The sequence below is a fragment of the Dendrobates tinctorius genome, unplaced genomic scaffold (assembly GCF_039654945.1).
Source record: "Dendrobates tinctorius isolate UK_male_01 unplaced genomic scaffold, ASM3965494v1 ptg000007l, whole genome shotgun sequence".
Lineage (NCBI taxonomy): Eukaryota > Metazoa > Chordata > Amphibia > Anura > Dendrobatidae > Dendrobates > Dendrobates tinctorius.
Genome location: NW_027361675.1, coordinates 20,226,219 through 20,246,079, shown reverse-complemented (window position 1 = coordinate 20,246,079; position 19,861 = coordinate 20,226,219). Strand labels below are relative to the sequence as shown.

The 19,861-nt window shown below is 46.1% G+C and overlaps 1 protein-coding gene across 3 annotated transcripts in view; it reads right to left on the bottom strand.

Moving 5' to 3' along the window:
- Nucleotides 1–9,452: 9,452 nt before the first annotated feature.
- RHCE (Rh blood group CcEe antigens) overlaps nt 9,453–19,861 on the bottom strand; it is a 153,099-nt gene continuing 142,690 nt past the window's right edge. For 2 of the 3 annotated variants that reach the window (XM_073572320.1, XM_073572332.1), the window contains exon 10: nt 9,453–9,773. In XM_073572320.1, coding sequence (XP_073428421.1) covers nt 9,747–9,773 — 27 coding nt within the window. In that variant the 3' untranslated portion in view covers nt 9,453–9,746. Of the gene's footprint in view, nt 9,774–11,174; nt 11,295–19,861 lie in introns of all 3 variants that reach the window. The other variant, XR_012231584.1, reaches the window with a different exon arrangement.

Sequence of the window (19,861 nt, the reverse complement as noted above, 5' to 3'; positions counted from 1 at the left end):
TGTTCACCATTATCTAGCAGCAGTGTTAACACCTTCTGCACGGTGGACCCCGGGCGGCGAACGCACTTTCTGTTATTTAATATTTAGTGTGTTCCGCCATCCCTAACACCGCGTTACCTAATGCCAAAACCTTGGCGCAAATTTTCATCAGAGAGATTGTAAAATTACATGGGATCCCTACCGATATAGTTTCTGATCAGGGGGTAGAGTTTATTTCCAAATTTTGGAGGACACTTTGCTCTTGTTTGGGGATTCACCCTGTCGTTCTCTTCAGCATTGCACCCGCAGTGTAATGGGCAAACTGAACGTGTTAAACAGAATCTTGAGACTTCTCATGGGTGTTTTATGTCTGAGAATCAGGAGGATTGGTTTGCCTACTTATCTCTAGATGAATTTGCAGTAAATAATTGTCATGAGTCAGCAGGTAAGTCCCTGTTTTTCAGGGCATACGGGTTCCAGCCTCAGAACAGTTCATTTAATAGGAATCCTTCAGGAATATCTGAAGAACAGTTTTCATCATTAATTACGTCTGTGTGGCAAGAAGTTCTTGATAATTTGAGGATTATGGGGTCCAAATATGAGTGTAGCTAACTGGAGACGTTTGGTGGGTTCAAACCTGTGTGTTGGTGACTTGGTGTGGTTGTCCTCAAGGAACATTAAGTTGAAAGTTCCCTCTTGGAAACTGGGTCCCAGGTTCTTCGGTCCTTATAAGAATGTGACCATCATCAATCCCGTAGCATTCCACCTTGCTTTGCCGCCCACCTTTAGGAGTCATAATGTGCTTCATCAATCTCTACTCAAAAAATATGTTGCGTCCCCTGTACCATCACCGCTACCATTGTGAATGGAAATTTGAAATAGCTAAGATCGTGGATTCTCGCTTAGTTCATCGGTCACTTCAGTATGTAGTATACTGGAAGGGATATGGTCCTGAAGAGAGGATGTAAGTGCCAGAATCTGACATCCATGCAGTCAGGTTGATCCGGTCTTTTCACGTGGCACAAGGTAATAAACCCAGATCTGAGGTTCCGAACTCCCTCGTTGAAGGTGGGGCGGTACTGTCACGGGTTTACCGCAACAGAGAGGAGCCAGAAGACTACAGCATCTGATTTCTCCTTCTTCTGCACTGTTAGGCCAGGTTCATACTGCGTTAAGGCAGCCCGTTCAACGCATAGCATTGACAGGCTGCGTTAATGCTATAGCATAACACGATATGCGCTATGCTATACTGCTAGTGCAGAGGATTCATCTGCGCTAGTGGTGACAGAGCCTCAGACGCTGGAGCCCGCGTCTGAGCCTCCGTCACTGAATGACGGCACTTTGCGAACGCGTGCCGCTTTACGGCATGTGTTGCTATGCGCCCGACAATGGAGGGCAATGGCAGCCTTAACGGACTGCGTTATGCCGCGGTGTAACGCAGTCCATCAAATGGACTGCCTAAACGCAGTGTGACCCTGGCTTTATTAAACGGTGAAGGTTTCTTTTCTCAGTGCAGGGGTTAGTCTGCTCAGTTATGATCTCTTGAAAGCTTTCCTGCATTAAGGCTCTCAGCTGTTCACTGTTGGCCACTCCCATCTCCTATATATTCTGGGCCCTGGCAAGCAATCACTGCCAGAGCTAGCTTCATGCTGCATGGCATCTCCTATAGTGGGTTGTTGTTTGAGAAGGCGCTTGTTGGGTTCATCTGAGACTGTTGCTAGGTTTTGGTTGTGTGCTAATTCCCCTCCTTCTTCTACTTTGATTTTACCCCATCCTCACTCCCTGGTGTTTACCTCTGTTGTTTGTGTGTGTGTATATTTGTATGATTGGTATTTTGCTTTATCCCTGTTTGTATTACCTTATTAGTCTGGTTGGTGTATTACGGTACACTACTACTCCCCTCTTCCCTGGGTGAGGGAAGGGTATAGACAAAGGGTGCATTCAGGAGCTTACGCAAGATACAATGTCTTTAACTTCAGAAGTAATCCTGGGAACAGGGTGAGCTAGGGCACCCCTAGCATTAGGAACAGTGAAGGAGCACCTGGTCCAGACATCTGACAACAGAGTCGTGACAGGTATGTGGGGGCAAATATACTATATAGAGGGCTATGTGGAAGCCTTTATACTTTATACAGTGCTATGATGGGCCATTATACAGTTTGCAGGGCTATATGGGGGGGATTATACTGTTTGCACAGCTATGTGGGGCCATTATACTGTTTGCAGGTACTATGTGAGGGGTCACTATGCTTTTTGCAGGGCTATGTGGTAGGCCATTAAACTGTTTGCATTTATATTTAGGGGTCATTATACTGTTTGCAGGACTATATGGAGGCCATTATACTGCATGCAGGCCTATGTTGGGGGCCATTACACTATTTACAGGGCTATGTTAGGAGACCATTATACAGTTTGCAGGGCTATGTGGGGCCTTAATACTGTTTGCAGGTACTATGTGAGGGGTCACTATGCTTTTTGAAAGGCTAAAGGCCCCGTCACACTAAGCGACTTACCAGCAATCCCGACACCGATATCAAGGTGTCAGGATCGCTAGTAAGTCGCTATGTGATCGCTGGTGAGCTGTCACACAGACAGCTTCATCAGCGATCAGCAGAGCGATGCCGAGCGCCCGGCATCGCTGGCCATCCCTGTAAAAAATAGAATCAAAATAAAAAAAATATAGTTATTCTCACCTTCCGACGTCCCGTTCAGCCATCCCGCCTCTCTCCACGCTCCGGTCCCAGTGATCCTTTGCGAGAATGACCGCGAGATGTCACGGTCTCGAGGGATAACAAAGTCTCGCGGTCATTCGTGCAAAGGATCACTGGGACCGGAGCGTGGAGAGAGGCAGGATGGCTAAACGGGACGTCGGAAGGTGAGAATAACTATATTTTTTTTTTTTTTTTTAATTATTTTTTACACCTGATCGCTGGTCTCCCGCCTGTCACACACAGCGATGCGTGCTGGCCAGTGGGAGACCAGCGACCAAAGAAATGTCCAGAGGTTTCTTCCAGCGATCAGCGATACCGGCAGGGGGGCCGCTCGCTGATCGCTGTCACACACAGCGATCTCACTGGTGAGATTGCTGTTACGTCACAAAAGTTGTGACTCAGCAGCGATCTCGCTACCGAGATCGCTTAGTGTGACGAGGCCTTAAGTGGTGGGCCATTAAACTGTTTGCATTTATATTTAGGGGACATTATACTGTTTTCAGGGCTAGGTGGGGGACATTATACTGTTTGCAGGGCTCTGTTGAGGAGGGGCATTATGTTGTTTGCAGTGCTATCTGGGAGACTATTATGCTGTTTGGAGGGCTATGTGGGGGGCCATTAGGCTGCTTCCACGGCTATGTGGGAGCCATTAAATGGTTTGCATGGCTATGTGGAGGACCATTATACAGTTTGCAGGGCTATTCGGGGGCCATTGTATTGTTTTCAGGGCTATGTGGTGGCCATTATACTGTTTGCATTTATATTTAGGGGCCATTATACTGTTTCAGGGCTACGTGGGGGGTCCATTGTACTGCTTGTGGTAGTCACAATTGGGGCATCATACTGTATAATGATCAACATGCTTTGCCAGGGGAAATACATTAAGGGCATCATACTGCGCGTGTGGAGGGTACTTTGGAGTAATTCACTGTGGAGATATTATATTGTGTTTGGGGGCCACTTTTATTGGCATAATACTTTATGGGAGCAATGAAAGAGGCTTCAATAGGTGGAAAATTTCTTTGAAAGGGCAGCAAAATTGTGAGTTATGCTATTCTATGACCCCACCAAATATTTTTTATTTGGGGGGGTGACCAATTAGAAGATGACTTGGAAGCTCTGATGAGCTAAATTAGATTACTTGCATTTTTTTCAATCTGTTCGTGAGTGCTTTTTTTTTTTTTTTTTGCATTCTTTGACTATGCGTTTTTTGTCTTTTCAGCATGTCAGATTTTAAATAAAGCTGCTTTGTTTTTGATACTTTCTGGTATTTGACTTTGCCAAAAGTATTTCTATACTCAAGATTGGATCACTTGCGTTCTTAGTGTGATTCTGCAGCAGAAATGTATGTGTTTTCTACCTGCAGATTTTCTGCATCTAATGCAATTCTTTGGTAAAAATCTGCAAATAAAACTCAGTATACTTGAAAGAGAAATTGACATGTTGCAAATTTGAAATACGCACTGCACATCAGTTTACGCAGTGAAAAAAAAAACAGCAAAGTGGGCATGAGATTCCGATAAATTCCATCTGTGGCGCCCCTGAGGCTCAGTCGCCACAGAGGTACTGCACCTTCTCCTAAGAAGTTGGGGGCTCCTGACCACGCTCCAACACTCACACCCCACACAATAGATAGTAGTTAGTAGTTAGATAGTAGAGTAGTTCAGCAAAACCACATTGCTTAGAGAGAAGCAGAGCACCTTTGGTGGTTCCCTGCATGGAACACTAGACATGCTGGGAGGTCGGTGGAGTTCAGAATATATATATGAGCGGAATGGTTTAGGATTACAGGTCAGTCTAACAGGAGGTCGGAGAGAGAGTAAGTCACTCGGGAGGAGTGGGGATCCCTGGAAGAGGGAAGGAGGAAGGAGTGCTGCAGCTGCCTCAGTGATCTGAGCCAGCTGGCACGGGAAAGGAAAGAAGGAGAAGGACAATGAAATGAAGCCTGAGCTTCCATAGAAGGGAAAAGACAAGTACGGAACGTAGGAGTAAAAGAGAACATAGAGGACGTGGGTTAGAGGAAGAACCCTGCCTAGAAGTTCTAAGCGCAAGGACGGGGCCCGGTCCCCAAGGTTGTATGGACACTAATGGTTCTGCAGCAGACACCGGTGGAGTAGTGGGCTGTAAATGCACTACTCCCATCTAAGACTTGAGGGCACAACAGCAACTCGGATAGAGAGCCGGGACTTAGGAGTAGAGAGTCCCCGAAACAGGCTACAGCTGTCTGCCGTGCAAGTAGAGTTCTTGGGAACATCTGTCAGGAGGAGCTCCAGTGTAACACAGTACTAGGAGATCTTCACACTTAAAGGAGCTATAGAGGAGACGTTCAGGAAAGGCACATAAGTTGGCGGAGTGTGGAAGGGAGCATTCCATCTTGCCTGGAGGTTGGCTGAGTCCCTGACCCGGAGGACACGGCAAAGAAGCGGGCACTACAGACTGTGAGTAAAGCTTTGGAACTACATGCCCTGGTGTCCTCCATTCCTTCCTGCGTCCGTCCGCCTGGCACTGCTACATCCCCTGCGCCGGACACTACACCATCTAAGTGTCTTCACATCTACACTGCCCTGGGACAACAGCCCTGCCTGTGGAGGGCTATACCATCAATGCTGCACCACACCATCTGTCCCAGAGGATCCGTCTGCAGCGTCGGCTTAACACCTCCCTTACCGAACACCACAGGTGGCATCACAAACTATTCATTTAATAACATTCAAACCATTCACATCTTCCTATTACTTGGGCGCCCAGGGCCACGGTCCGGGTCACCGCCACTGTGACACATCCCACTGATACCGGCCCGGTACCGAGTACCCCGCAGCCCTGGGAGGGCAACTCAACTTGGCGTCACGAACAGGATGACGAGACCCGATGCCATCGGGTTCTGTGGGCCTAAGATTTGTGGGACTTAAAACTCTTGAGGATGTGCAGAAGACCGAATTTAATAGACTGTAAAATGAACATTAAAAATAGCCGTTGGCGTGGAGAAGAAGGGCGTGACTAGATGGGAGGTCCTAGGAAAAGACCGCGAACAGTCTTGGGCCTCCCCTGCCTGAATTACTATGTGACAGCAACATGGCCCACCCCCCGAGGGGTTCGTATACTGGCTTGGTATGGAGGCGCTGGAAGAAGACGCCGCCCCAAGAAGGAGGGGCAGAAGCCAGTGGCGGGAAAGGGGCCGAGAGGAGGGAGAAGAACGCCATCTTGGAGAGAGAGGGAAGGAGGCCTGCGGAGCGCGGGGAAGTAGATCTCCCCGGCGCCATGGCTGAAGGCTCCAACCCCGTAGCGGAGATGAACCGTCAGCAGCTGGAGGACGAAATCGCCCAGCTGACCCAATGTTTGCAGATGAGGCAGGAGGCCTTGTGGAGGCTGAACTGGCAGCGCGCCCAGGAGGGGCCTACATCTGTGGTGACTGCTGCCGCTGCACCGGAGCTTCCCCAGGCAGATTCAGTGGAGCCTGCCACCGCCGTCGCATCGCCGGCTGCATCCGAAGCCCCTTTGCTGCCGCCACAAGAAGAATTATATGAAGTCCCGGGAGCTGAACCGGAGGAGAAGGAGCTCCCGCCTGGACCTGACACTGCCGCACAGGTCCCACCAGAGGCCCCCGCAGACCCGGAGCCACCACCCGCTGCCACCGGCCCACTTTCACCGACACCGGAGCAGAGACCACACCGCCAGAAGGCCCCAGGTACGCCTGATGTCCCGACACCTGGGAAGGCCCTGGGGTGCACCACGGTCGCAGCGGCTGGCCAGGTCATGCTAGATCTGGTCTGGGACCGGTATACCAGTCCCCAGGGGGGACACCGGAACCCCGGAAGGTGGCGCCGCAGTACCAAACCCGTCTGGATCGGTCCCGGGAGGAGCAGGAGGATGATGAGAATTGGGCTAGTTGTCAAGCCACCATCCGGCAACTGGCAGCTGAACACCGGGAGAGGGAGCAGGGCCGCCAAGCGGTACTAGGCCCAGATCTGGACAGGAAAGAGCGAGTCCGTGCTGATCATTATGGTCCAAAAGATGCGGCAGGTTGGGGCCACGTCGTAAACGTGAACCATGAGAGGGGGTTTGGCTTTATTCATGACCCTAGCCGAATCTCCGATCTGTTTTTCAATCGGAGAGATGTGGAGCCTCACTTAAGGAAAGGACACCCTGCCAGGAACCTGAGCCCGGGAGACCATGTGACCTTCACCAGACATGAAGGTCTCCGAGGCTGGTATGCCATGAACATCAGGCGAATCCAAGAGGATCTCATCCAGACCTGCAGGCAGAGACCACCTACTGCCCCCATGTGACAAGATGTGCCAAAGGTACAGAAAGCCACAGGTTTCACCCCACTGGAAGAGGAGTACCTAAAGACTGCCCGTGTGTTCCTTTGCTCTGGTAGCAGTTCCCAATCAGCAGCTTCCAGAACCCCAGGAGGGGACTAGCACTAATAACCTGTACTAGTAACTCTCGTTACCCAGGAGGGTTTATTTGCACCATTGTGCCTTTTTGTTCTGTTTTTGACCATCATGGTTTAGTTTTATTTTTCCAGAGTTGCCCTGTTTATTGGCAGCCTTTACTTTTGAACTGAGCGATCATGAACTTGGAGTGATCCAAAAACTGTGTTTGTAAGTAGTTGCACCTCTTTAGGTGCCCTCTCTTAGTTTTACATAGGACACTTTGCGAAGATAATGTCAACCCACATCCACCTTTTTTGGAACTGTAAAACATTGAGTTTTTTGGGCAGCGAAAATAAGTAATTTCAAAAATTAATTGTGGGAACTTAACCTAACAGTTCATGCTAAATGCAAGTGATTTTGTGAAAACTCATTCCCACTGCATCTAAAGACCCAGTTGAACAGTGCATTTTTTCCTAAGGGCTTCTGTGGGCATCTTGGAAAAAATGCATGAAAAACTCAAAAAAGCATCTGCACCAAAAATGCATTAAAATGGGGAAAAATACCTAAAAAAAATGCAAACCCCCCCACAATAATCAGAGCAGATTGCTATTGCATATTTCTGTGTAGAGACCTGCGGAAAAGAATGGCCTAATATCTGTACATTACCTAATGAAACAGCCACATGTTTATGTGAATAGCGTAATATTAAAGTCCTGGAAAACTACTTTAATCATTTATTACAAAAGATAGAGAACATGGTGAGAAAAAACTGCATTAAAAATACTCAAATACATTTTTTTGAATTTGAAACAAACTGCCTACTATGTGTCTCCGAAATGTGTTAAAACTGTCACCACTCGTACGATACACATTGACATCTCAAAGAAGCCTAAGAAGGGAGTAGCAAAGATACAGATTTATGCAGGAGCCCTGCATCAATATACCCTGATTGTGACACCTCTGACCAACCCACCCCCCAGTTGTTGTACATATATGCCCGAAAATGATGCACATCAGAGCATACGTTCACTCTGTTTTCACCATTGTAGTCTATGGCCTCGTCAGCGCATACACCGAAATTACGCTTTTCAAGGGGTTGGGAAACAAGCCCCTATGGGACCACTGAATGTGGGCAGGAGCTTTTTAAACTTTGCCGTGTAGGCTAGGACAAAGTCAGCCGGGGGGTCAGGGATTTCATGTCAGCTTTATTGCACTGCTGGAAGCCAAGATAAGGAAGGGTATTAAAGCCCCCGTTACACAGAACATCGTTAGGCTGATCGCTGGTGAGCTGTCACAAGACAGCCCCAGCGATCAGGATCAGCGACGCTGGACGCTGGTTTCTAATGTAAACATCGGGTATCCAGGAGCCGCGGCTCCTGAATACCCGCTGTTTACCTTGGAAACCGGAGTACACGCTGGTTTCCAAGGTAAACATCGGGTATCTAAGAGCCGCGGCTCCTGGATACCCGATGTTTACATTAGAAACCAGCGCCCAGCGTCGCTGATTGCTGGTCTCTCGCTGCCACACGCAGCGATGCGTGCTGGCCAATGGGAGACCAGCGATCAAAAAATGGCCCAGGCCGATGCTGCACGATCAGCGATAACCGGCAGGGGGGGCGGTCGCTGATCCCCGTCACACATAGCGATCTCGCTGGTGAGATCGCTGTGGCGTCACAAAATCCGCGAACTCCCTAGTGAGATCGCTGTGTGTGACGGGGCCTTAACACTATACCCACAGATAACATTCTGTATCTATCTCTAATGACATTTCTCTCCCATTATTATTTATTATGACTCGCTTATATAGCATCATCACATTCCACAGCACTTTACAAACATTATTATCACTGTCCCCATTGGGGCTCACAATCTAAATTACCGATAAGTCTTTGTAATATGGAAATAAACCAGAATATCCCAAGCAAACCCACAAAAACACAGGAAGAGCAACTTTACAGATGCTGTATTTGGTGGTATTTGAACCCAGGACCCTAGCACTGAAAAAAAAATAGTGTAACCACTGAGCCACCGTGCTGTCCGTTCTTTGAAGCTGCCTTAAAGCGCACACAATCTTTGATCCCAAAATAGACAGCTTTCTAGGAAAGTTTAAATAAAAACAACAGCATTTAAAGACCGTTGCTTTAATTTTTCTTAGAAATTCATATTTGTGAATCAATAATACACATGAAACTAGGAAACTTTCTAATATGTCTTATGAGAGAAATCTGCTCTTTTCTCCACCAAGACTGATCATTTACTTTCAAAATTCTCAATTCCTGGGTAATATATGCATTCAGTGAAGACAGATTGCCACAATCTGTCTTCACTGAATACAGATTTTACCCAGGAATTAAGAGTTTTGAAAATAAATGATCAGTCTTGGCGTAGAAAGAAGCAGATTTCTCTCATAACATATACTACAAAATGTCCTCTTTTCATGTTTACTATTGATTTGTGAAATAAAAATTAAAACAACTTTTTAAGAAATAAACAAAAAAAATTACATATTCCCTTTAATTTACTTTGTTGGTAAAATTATTTTTCTTTCTTTAAACTGTAAGATAAAGTGTAGTCCAGATTATATTGACTGTCATTTTCCATTTCAGCAGTTATAAATAAAAATTAATACAATCTGATAAGACAGTCAGCTGAGGAATCATCTGTTGTTCTTGTTAAGGTGTTAAATATGAGAGTCCACGTGGGGAAACTGCAAAAGAATGAGAAAAAAACATGATAGAATTGTCAGGGCACATATACAGAAATTAACTAAATAAAATAAAAACAAACCTCCTCATTGAGCCTGTGCAGCTGAGAACACATCAGTCATGACGACATCACTACATTGCTTTAGCTGTGCCTCAGACCGGAGCTATGGGGGAATTGGGTGAGGTGAACAGTTCTTAATACTGTATATATTATTTTGGGTGGGGGGACAGGGCTGTGTGGAGACATCATTGTATAAGGGGGCTGTGTGGGGGCATCATTCTCCGTGGGGTCTTTGTGGGGACATCATTTTCCATGGGGGCTTTGTGGGGACATCACTCTCCATGTGGGCTTTGTGGGGACATTGTAGGAGAGAGAGCCCCGGAATAAGGGCCCGCTGTGTAACCTGGCCGGAACAAGGGGGGCTGTCACCCAGGTTCCCAGAGGGTATGTTCCTGGGGGAAGTAGTTACAGGAATGGACGCTCATCCAGGAATTGTGGGGGCAGGGCAACCATAAAATGAGCGCAGGAGACCAGCAGGAGGAACTCGGCGAGAAGAGAGAGATGAGAAACAGGAAGGAGGAGTCTAGGTAGCGCTGGAGAGCGAGAGTGAGTCAGCGCTTTCCAGACAGACAGGACGGGTGCTCGCCTGACCGGAGGAGAGGACAGTGCCGAGCAGCGCAAGGAGGAGATACGCTGAGACCCGTGGCAGCCCCTGCACTGCTCCATACCGCGGCTGCGGCCTGTACGCCAAGACCCGCGGCCGCCTCTGCCCCGCTCCATACCATGGCTGCGGCCTGTATGCCGAGACCCGCGGCCTCCTCTGCCCCGCTCCATTCCATGGCTGCGGCCTGGATGCCGAGACTCGCAGCCGCCTCTGCCCCGCTCCATACTGTGGCTGCGGCATGTACACCGAGACCCACGGCCTCCACTGCCCCGCTTCATACCGCGGCTGCGGCCTGTACAGTGAGGCCAGCGCCCGCTTCTACCTCGACTCCAAAAGGGGCAGCCCTGACGGTGGGGAACCAGCCTGGGGCCTGCTTCACCCCCTCCGCACCTGGGCATAGGAAAGACCGAGGCCTGCGGCAACTCTTCTCCTGCTGGACCCAACGGCTGAGACACTGAACAGACACCTCCCAGACAACAACTCTGCAGGACATCAGAGATTGATAAGTGACACTTCGTTGATCGTTAACTATAGTCTAAGGACCCATAGTCAGCCGTATCGCGGCCATATAGTTACCGCCACTTGCCGTACTGTTTGATATCGTGTTATTTGTGTACTAGTGTCTAGTTTCCCTGAGTGGAAAACTATTGTCAGCTTTACTGTTTATCCATATAATCCAAATATAATGGTTGAGTTTGCTCTTCCTCCGTTTCCAGCTCGTCACTGCATCCTGCGTACCTGCAAGTACCACAACATCACTCTCCATGGGGGCTGCGTGGGGACATCATTCTCCATGGTTGCTGTGTCAGGATATCATTCTCCATCAGGGCTGTGTGGGAACATCATTCTCCATCAGGGCTGTGTGGGTACATAATAATGTGTAAGGGGACTGTATGGTGACATCATTCTCCATAGGAGCTGTGTGGGGACATCATTCTCCATGGAGGCTGTGTGGGGACATCATTCTCCATGGAGGCTGTGTGGGGACATCATTGTCCATAGAGACTGTGTGGGGACATAATTCTCTATCGGTGCTGTGTGGAGACATAATAATGTGTAAGGGGACTGTGCGGTGACATCATTCTCCTTGGGAGCTGTATGGGGACATCACTCTCTATCGGGGCTTTGTGGGGACATAATAATGTGTAAGAGAACTGTATGGAGACATCATTGTCCATTGAAGCTGTGTGGGGAGATTATATTGTGTTGGAAGCTGTTGATCAAGGTACAAGGGTTGAATACCAGGAGCAGTATGATTTCTAAACTTTATAAAAAGCAGTAAATTATATGGTTTTGATTCACTGCTACTGATAAGAATACAAGTTCAGCTCAATATGAAGTGATACAAATTAATATAAAACAGTAGAATTATAGGTAGTTTATTTTTTGTAGCTGCAATGTTGAGCGACCTGTTTATATTTTCCACATGAATATTGTTATCATTACAAGTTTTATTAAGTCCTGCGAGACTTATTTGATCATAATATATTTGGTCGTATGGTATGTGTTTTCTTTTTTTTGTATTTTCAAAATTGATTAATAAAAACAAATTGAACATAAAATAGCAGATAAAAATTGGCTGCTTGGTTCGACCCTCAACAGTCACATTATCTCATGTGGCCCCTTGAAAAAAATTAATTGCCCACCCCTGCCAGAACCCGTCACCTTCAAAAATGCTATTTACCTGAAGATATCAGGTTAATCTGCAGCTAAATAGTATCCCTATGTTGTCCATCTTTGTTACTGAAAGTACAACTACCTGGAGAAAAATGAACTTGCTTACTCCTGGGAGCCACTGACTATCAATCATGGAGGCATGCATGGGGCGGACACAGTGACCACTCACTTCTGCACAGATGCGCTGTAGAGATGGCCGTCAGTCAAAGCTTCGGGGCATGCTTACTGCAAGCAGCGACTGTCGCCACTCCCATGCACACCCCTATGACAGTAACCCAGTGGCTTGTACAGAGAAAGTTCCTTTTTTCCTGGCAGTCACTGGAACACTGTTTACATGATGATAAACCCTATATCTGTTTCCAAGATGACAGGATCTTTTTAGTAATAGCCAGATTCCTGTATATCTATTATATTCCTTGAAAATACATACTTTTAATTTTAGTATATTGCAGAACATTTCTATTGTGAGATTTCTTGGATTTTATGTCCTTTTAGTCACTTACTTTTAATTTTAGAGTAAGGATCACGACAATGAGGACTCTTGATGTGGGTTGCGAGCTTCTATATTTTTGCCACAATTTCAACTAATACCTCATGTATTTTTTCATCATTCTAAGCTGTAGACAGGCCTTGTAATGTTGATGGGGGTGTAGGTTGTTTACCCTTGTGGGGTGCACTTATATAATTTCTTCTATGTGTAGCCATATTATTGGAATTTGTGCTTAGTGGTTTAACCATTATTTCAGAATTTTTTTCTCTTTTAATCTCCTGCAAATATTTTTATTCCGTGGATTAAGAATGTCATGGTGTATGAAAGGGAGAAGACACAGGGGAAATTCATCGACTACATATCTTTAATTTGCAGTGATGCATGGCTGCATCAACATGGGCACAGTCTACTTTCGCATAGGTGGGGATTATTAGAAAAGTTGCTGACCCTGCATGCACGAAGTTTCCCATGCGTTTTCTAGTAGCCACATTGTTTACAAAAAGCACAATTAGGCCGGAGTCACACTACAGTACTATGCGAGAAAACATCGCATAGCACTTGGCCCAGTGTTAATCTATGGGACAGTTCACATCAGGGCTTATTTTCTCAGCCGTATTCGGCGTGCGTGTAAAATCGCAGCATGCGATGGGAATGGTGCTCACATTGACATCAGAAAGGTGAAGGGAGTTCATTGGCTGTAAACTCGCAGGACCTGTGTGGTGACGGCACCGCAAGCAGGAGAACTTTCTCACGCTCATGGTGCCCTCAGACAGGGATTAGGAGTAGTGATGAGCAAGTATACTCATTGCTTGGGTTTTCCCGAGCATGCTCGGGTGTCCTCCAAGTATTTTGGCGTGCTCGTAGATTTAGTTTGTGTCGACGCAGCTGCATGATTTACGGCTGCTGGACAGGCTGAATACATGTGAGGAATGCCTGTTTGTTAGGGAATCCCCACATGTATACATGCTGTCTAGCAGCCGCAAATCATGAAGCTGCATTGACACAAACTAAATCTCCGAGCATGCCAAAATACTCGGAGGACACCAGAGCATGCTTGGGAAAACCCAAGCAACGAGTATACTCGCTCATCACTAATTAGGAGTTCACAGGGGAGACACTGAGGACGCAGTGGATGACAGGCTGAATGGTCAAATTATGCAACCATGCAGCCTGTCATCTAGATGTAGCAGAGCTAGACCCATCATGGGACATATGGATTAGCAGCATCTCTGTGGAAAGGTGAGGAATATTGTTGTTTTTTTATTTTTAACTCTTTTGCAGATGACAAGGGCATTGGTGGAATGGGTGAGGTCGTAAATATGGTTTAATTAAGATTTATTAAAGGAGTCTGTGTCATTCTTTCAATTAAAGGACTTTATTTTGGGTATCTGTGTTTTCATACAATGTAACTATGGGGTTAGTAATGGGGTCGTCTTATTGATTCTTCTCCATTATTAACCTCAGGGCTTGCTGTCACTTGACAATACAAAGGTGACATCAAATCCCCCAACTATCACCCCACTTGCCACCGCTACAGGGCAAGTGGGAAGAGCGAGGGCTAACTGCCAGAATTGGCGCATCTTAGAGATGCGCCATTTCTGGGGCGGCTGAGAGCTGATGTTTTTAGCCTGGTGGGGGCCAGTATCCATGGCCCCTTCCTAGGCTATTAATATCAGTCCGCAGCAGTCTGCATAGCCTTTGCTGGCTATTAACCCCCTAAACCCCGAAGCTTTTTATGGTTTTGCGTTTGTTTTTTGCTCCCTTTCTTCTCAGAGCCATAACTTTTTTGTATTTCAACATGGCCGTATGAGCGCTGTTTTTTTTGCACGATGAGTTGTACTTTTGAATGGCACCATTAGTTTTACCATGTTGTGTACTAGAAAATGGGAAAAAAATTCCAAGCGCGGTGAAATTGCAAAAAAAGTGGAATCCCACACTTGTTTTTTGTTTGGCTTTTTTTACTAGGTTCACTAAATGCTAAAACTGACCTGCCACTGTGATTCTCCAGGTTATTATGAGTTCACAGACACCAAACATGTTTTCTTTTATCTAAGTGGTGAAAAAAAATTCCAAACTTTATTAAAAAAAAGCGCCATTTTCCGAGACCCGTAGCGTCTCCATTTTTCGTGATCTCGGGTTTGGTGCGGGTTTATTTTTTGCTTGCTGAGCTGACGTTTTTAATGGTACTATAATGGTGCAGATACGGTCTTTTGATCGCCCGTTATTGCATTTTAATGCAATGTCGTGGCAACCAAAAAACGTAATTCTGGCGTTTTTACTTTTTTTCTCACTGCGCCATTTAGCAATCAGGTTAATCCTTTTTTATTGATAGATCGGGCAATAGTTCGGGCAATTCTCACTTGCTATGAGCTCCGACCACAGGGTGGCTCTCACAGCAAGCCAACACTGACAACCATAGAGGTCTCCAGGAGACCTCCGGTTGTCATGCTAACATTCCGGTGACCCGCGATCACGGGACGAGGGTCACCGGTGGGTGGATTTCTGGCACAATTGCCAGAAGCATTTGTTAAATGCCACTGTCAGAGTTTGATAGCAGCATTTAACGGGTTAATAGCAGAGGATGGATCGCGGTTCCACCAGCAGCTATTGCGGGCACCTGTCAGCTGTTCAAAACAGCCAACATGTCCCGGGAAAGATGTGGGCTCACTGCCGGAGCCCACGTCAAAAGGAAGGAGTCCGACATCTGTGTACTATTACACCCGATGTCAGAAAGGAGTTAATTATAGGGGGACCCTACATAATTTTTTTATGGGTCCCTCATTTTAATAGCAAGCAAAGGATAAGTATACAGTTGTAAGCTGATACTAATAGCCTGGGAAGATCCATGTGTATTACCCCCTTTACAGGCTATAGAAATCAGCCCCTAGCCGTCGGCTTTCCTTCTACTGGTTACGAAAATTACATGGGAGCCCATGACATTTTTTCAGAAATATTATCTTTTATTAATTAAATTCATGTACAGTAAGCTGCACACACACTGCGTGAGCTGACCTAGTGAGACCTACCCCTATACAGGGAGCATCAGGGGCAGGCCCAGGGGAGTTGGTACCACAACAGCCGGTACCAAGGAGGGCGGCTCGTAGGAGGGAAAAGGCACTTAGGGTAATATAGATGAGACAGAGAGCACTGGGGGTAGCAAGTGGTCAGGGCGTAGAGCAGGTAGAGGTGCAGGATGCAGGGGAGAAAGGCAGGGTAAGAGGGACAGGATCCAAAGACCAGATGATGAGATTGAAGGGAACCCAAGGACCTACAAGGACTATGGTGAGGACTTGTCCTGAAAATACAGCACAGGCAGAGCAAGGTTAGCCTAAGCTACAGACAGGGGTATCAGGTACACAGACAGCACAGGCAGAGCAAAGCTAGCCTAAGCTACAGACAGGGGTACCAGATAGACAGACAGCACAGGCAGAGTAAAGTTAGCCTAAGCTACAGACAGGGGTATCAGATACACAGGGGACCTGAGTTAACACAAGCGTCAGGGCTGGCACTAGAGCAATAATCAGGCTCTTCCTCTAGCTACAGACAGGGGTACCAGATACACAGACAGCTGTAATGATACCTAAGCTGTCACTGGTGCTGCCTAGGGGGTGCTATCAGGGGGCATGTGAATGAGCGCAGGGAGTGCAGGCAGAAGGCACGCAGTGCACAAGGACCTAAGACTAGTGTAGTGAGCACAGGACCTGGCACTAAGCGATCACGTGTCCAGGGGGCTGAGCCACCACACATGAGTACAGGAAGGGACTCTGAGCACGCTGAGCACAGGGCAAAGATGGTAAACGTGGTCAAGGAGAGCTGAGAGTCAGAAGCCAGATGAACGCAGAGTACCTAGGGACAAGACTAAGAGTAAACGGGGACAAGTCAAGAGGGTCAGATAACCAGGAGAGACAGAGCAGTACAAAAAGCAGGATACAGAGACAGAAGTCAGGGGACAAACCGAATCATACACAGCAAGGAACACAAGCACAGAGGCACACGTTTAAGGATGAGTCACCTGGGTCAGAAACCACTAACCAAGTATATGGAAGTATCACTGACACTAAATGCAGGTACTTCCAACATTAAATAGCTGCCCCAAAACTAAAGAGAGGTGGAACCATCCTGTCCAGAGTCATGACAACAGCACAGGCAGAGCAAAGTTAGCCTAAGCTACAGACAGGGTTACCAGATACACAGGGGACCTGAGTTAACACCAGTGACAGGGCTGGCACTAGAGCAATAATCAGGTGCTTCCTCTAGGAGGAAGCAGCCTGATATACCCGGTATCTGACCATTGATAGGAGGCCGACACTTCAGGGTCAGGATCAGGATCTCACAGCTGCATAAAGCGCAGGGGAGGAGCGTGTATATACACACTTGGTCAAAATTCTTGGTACCCCTCGTTTAATGACATAAAAACACACAATGGTCACAGAAATAACTTGAATCTGACAAAAGTAATAATAAATCAAAAATCTATGAAAATGAACAAATAAAAGTCAGACACTGCTTTTAAACCATGCTTACACAGAATTAAAAAAAAAAAAATAAAACTCATGAAATAGGCCTCGACAGAAATTATGTGTCATGCTCCCAGTGCAGGTTTTTGAGCTGCACACCGGGGGTTAATGTCTGGAGCTCTGTGCAGGTTTTGACCTGCACACTTGGGGTTAATGATTGTGGCCTCTTTCTGGTTCTGGGAGAGCTTCATAAACCCCTGGGTAGCTTCAATCCCTGCCAGTTATACTTTTGCCTTTGGCCTAGTGTGCTGACCCCCGTGTGCCTGTTTGTTGCTATAGCTTGTTTATATGGTTCTGACCCGGCTCTGTTTCTCGTTGTGAGTTTGCCTATTGATTTTGTACTGCGCTATTATCTGTGTATGACTCATTGCCTGTGACCTGACTACTCTCTGCTCGCCTCCTTTGGTACCTTGCAGCTATCTCTGTGTGTGACTCATTAGCTACGTCTTGACTATTCTCCCTGTCTATGCCCCCTGGTAACTTTGTCTCGCAGATACTCTGCTAGGAATTGTCTTGCAGCTCCTAGCTCTGTGGAGTTTAGGCCACGCCTCTAGCAGTCACGTGCTTCAGGTCCTGCGGCTCTGAAGTACGCCCCCTACTCGACTGCTGCCCGCTCCACAGGTAGCTTTGAGCACGCTTTTGCTTTACTCAGGACACGCGCACTGGCTCAGTGAGCAAGTTCAGTGCGGTGTCTCTGACATTATGGCATCCTTAACTTAATATTTTGCTGCACATCCTTTTGAGGCAATCCCTTCTGCACCTCTAGACAGGTATTTTTGGCACACTCCTTGAGAGCAAACTGCTCCAGTAGTTTTGTGTATGAAGGTTGCCTTTTCCAGACGGCATGTTTCAGCTCTTTCCAAAGATGCTCAATAGGATTTAGGTCAGGGCTCATAGAAGGCCACTTAAGAATAGTCCAATGTTTTCCTATTAGCCATTCTTGGGTGTTTTTCGCTGTGTGTTTTTAGCTGTGTGTTTTGGGTTAGTGTCCTGTTATAAGATCCATGACCTGCGACTGAGACCAAACTGTCGGACACTGGGCAGCACGTTTCTCTCTACAATCCCTTTATAGTCTTGAGATTTTATTATACCTGCACAGATTCTAGACACCGTGTGCCAGATTCAGCAAAGCAGCCACCGAACATAACAGAGCCTCCTCCATGTTTCTTAGTAGGGACACTGTTATTTTCTTAATATGTTTCATTTTTCTGTCTGTGAACATAGAGAACATGATTTGCCTTGCCAAAAAGTTCCATTTATGTCTCATCTGTGCATAAAACATTCTCCCAGAAGCTTTGTGGCTTGTCAACATCTAGTTTGGAAAATTCAAGTCTGGCTTTTTTATGATTTTTTTCAACAATGGTGTCATCCTTGGTCATCTCCTATGAAGTCCACTTTGGTTCATATAACAACGGATGGTGCAAAATGACACCGATGTTCCTTGAGCTTGAAGATCACCTTTAATCTGTTTAGAAGTTTTTCTGGGCTCTTTTGTTACCATTCATATTATCCGTCTCTTTGATTTGTCATCAATTTTCCTCCTGTGGCCACATCCAGGGAGGTTGGCTACATTCCCATGGAACTTCAATTTCTTAATAATATGTCCAACTGTAGTCACAGGAACATCAAGTTACTTGGAGATGGTCTTACAACTTTTACCTTTAACATGTTTGTCTATACTTTTCTTTCTAATATCCTGAGACAACTCTTTCCTTCGCTTCCTCTGGTCCATGCCAGTGTGATACACACCATGTCACCAAGCAGCACAGTGAGTATCTGTAGCCCTCTGTACAGGCCCAGTCACTGATTCCAAGATTGTAGACACCTGTGATGCTAATTAATGGACACATCTTGATTTAACATGTCCCTTTTGTCACATTATTTTCAGGGGTACCATCATTTTTGTCCAGGCCTATTTCATGAGTTTTATTTTTTTTTTATTTTGTGGAAGCATGGTTGAAAAGCAATATCTGACTTTCATTTGTTCATTTTTCATAGATTTTTTATCTATTATTGCTTTTTCAGTTTCAAGTTATTTCTGTGACCATTGTGGGATTTTCTGTCATTAAACGAGGGGTACCAACAATTTTGACCATGTGTGTATGTGTGAGTCACTTGACATCTATATATCTACCTATTCTATGTGTATTTACTGTATGTAATCCATCTCTTTTATCCTGTCAGCTCCTGCTGTGATTTTACACTACGAGGCTGCTGAATTGCCGGCTTTTCTTCGATGTAATATATATACATATATATATGTATGTGTGTGTCACTGACATCTATATATCTATGTATTCTATGTGTATATACTGTATCTATTCTATCTATTCTATTTTACCTTGTCACTCTGATTTTACTGTACGCGGCTCATGTATTGCCATCTTGTAGTCTATTATATATATATTCTGTACACATATATGTGTGTGTGTGTTTTGATGACTATTTCCTTTGAAAACGATGTGTAAATGACATGGAGAATTGCTGTATGTAAAAGCTCATGTTAAAATCACATTGCATTCGGATAGCAATCGCACTGCATTCGGATGCTAGGTGTGAAAAATCGGACTGTGCTCGCATGACATTTGCATTACACTCGTGCGACTCTTGGCAGCGAGACTTGGACCGATTTTTCATACATTTAGTATGACTTCGGCCTTATTCTGGAACTTTGGAAACACAAGCTACCAGTAACTTTAAGCAATAAATGGGTAACCCTTTTCATAAACTGACTGTTTAAC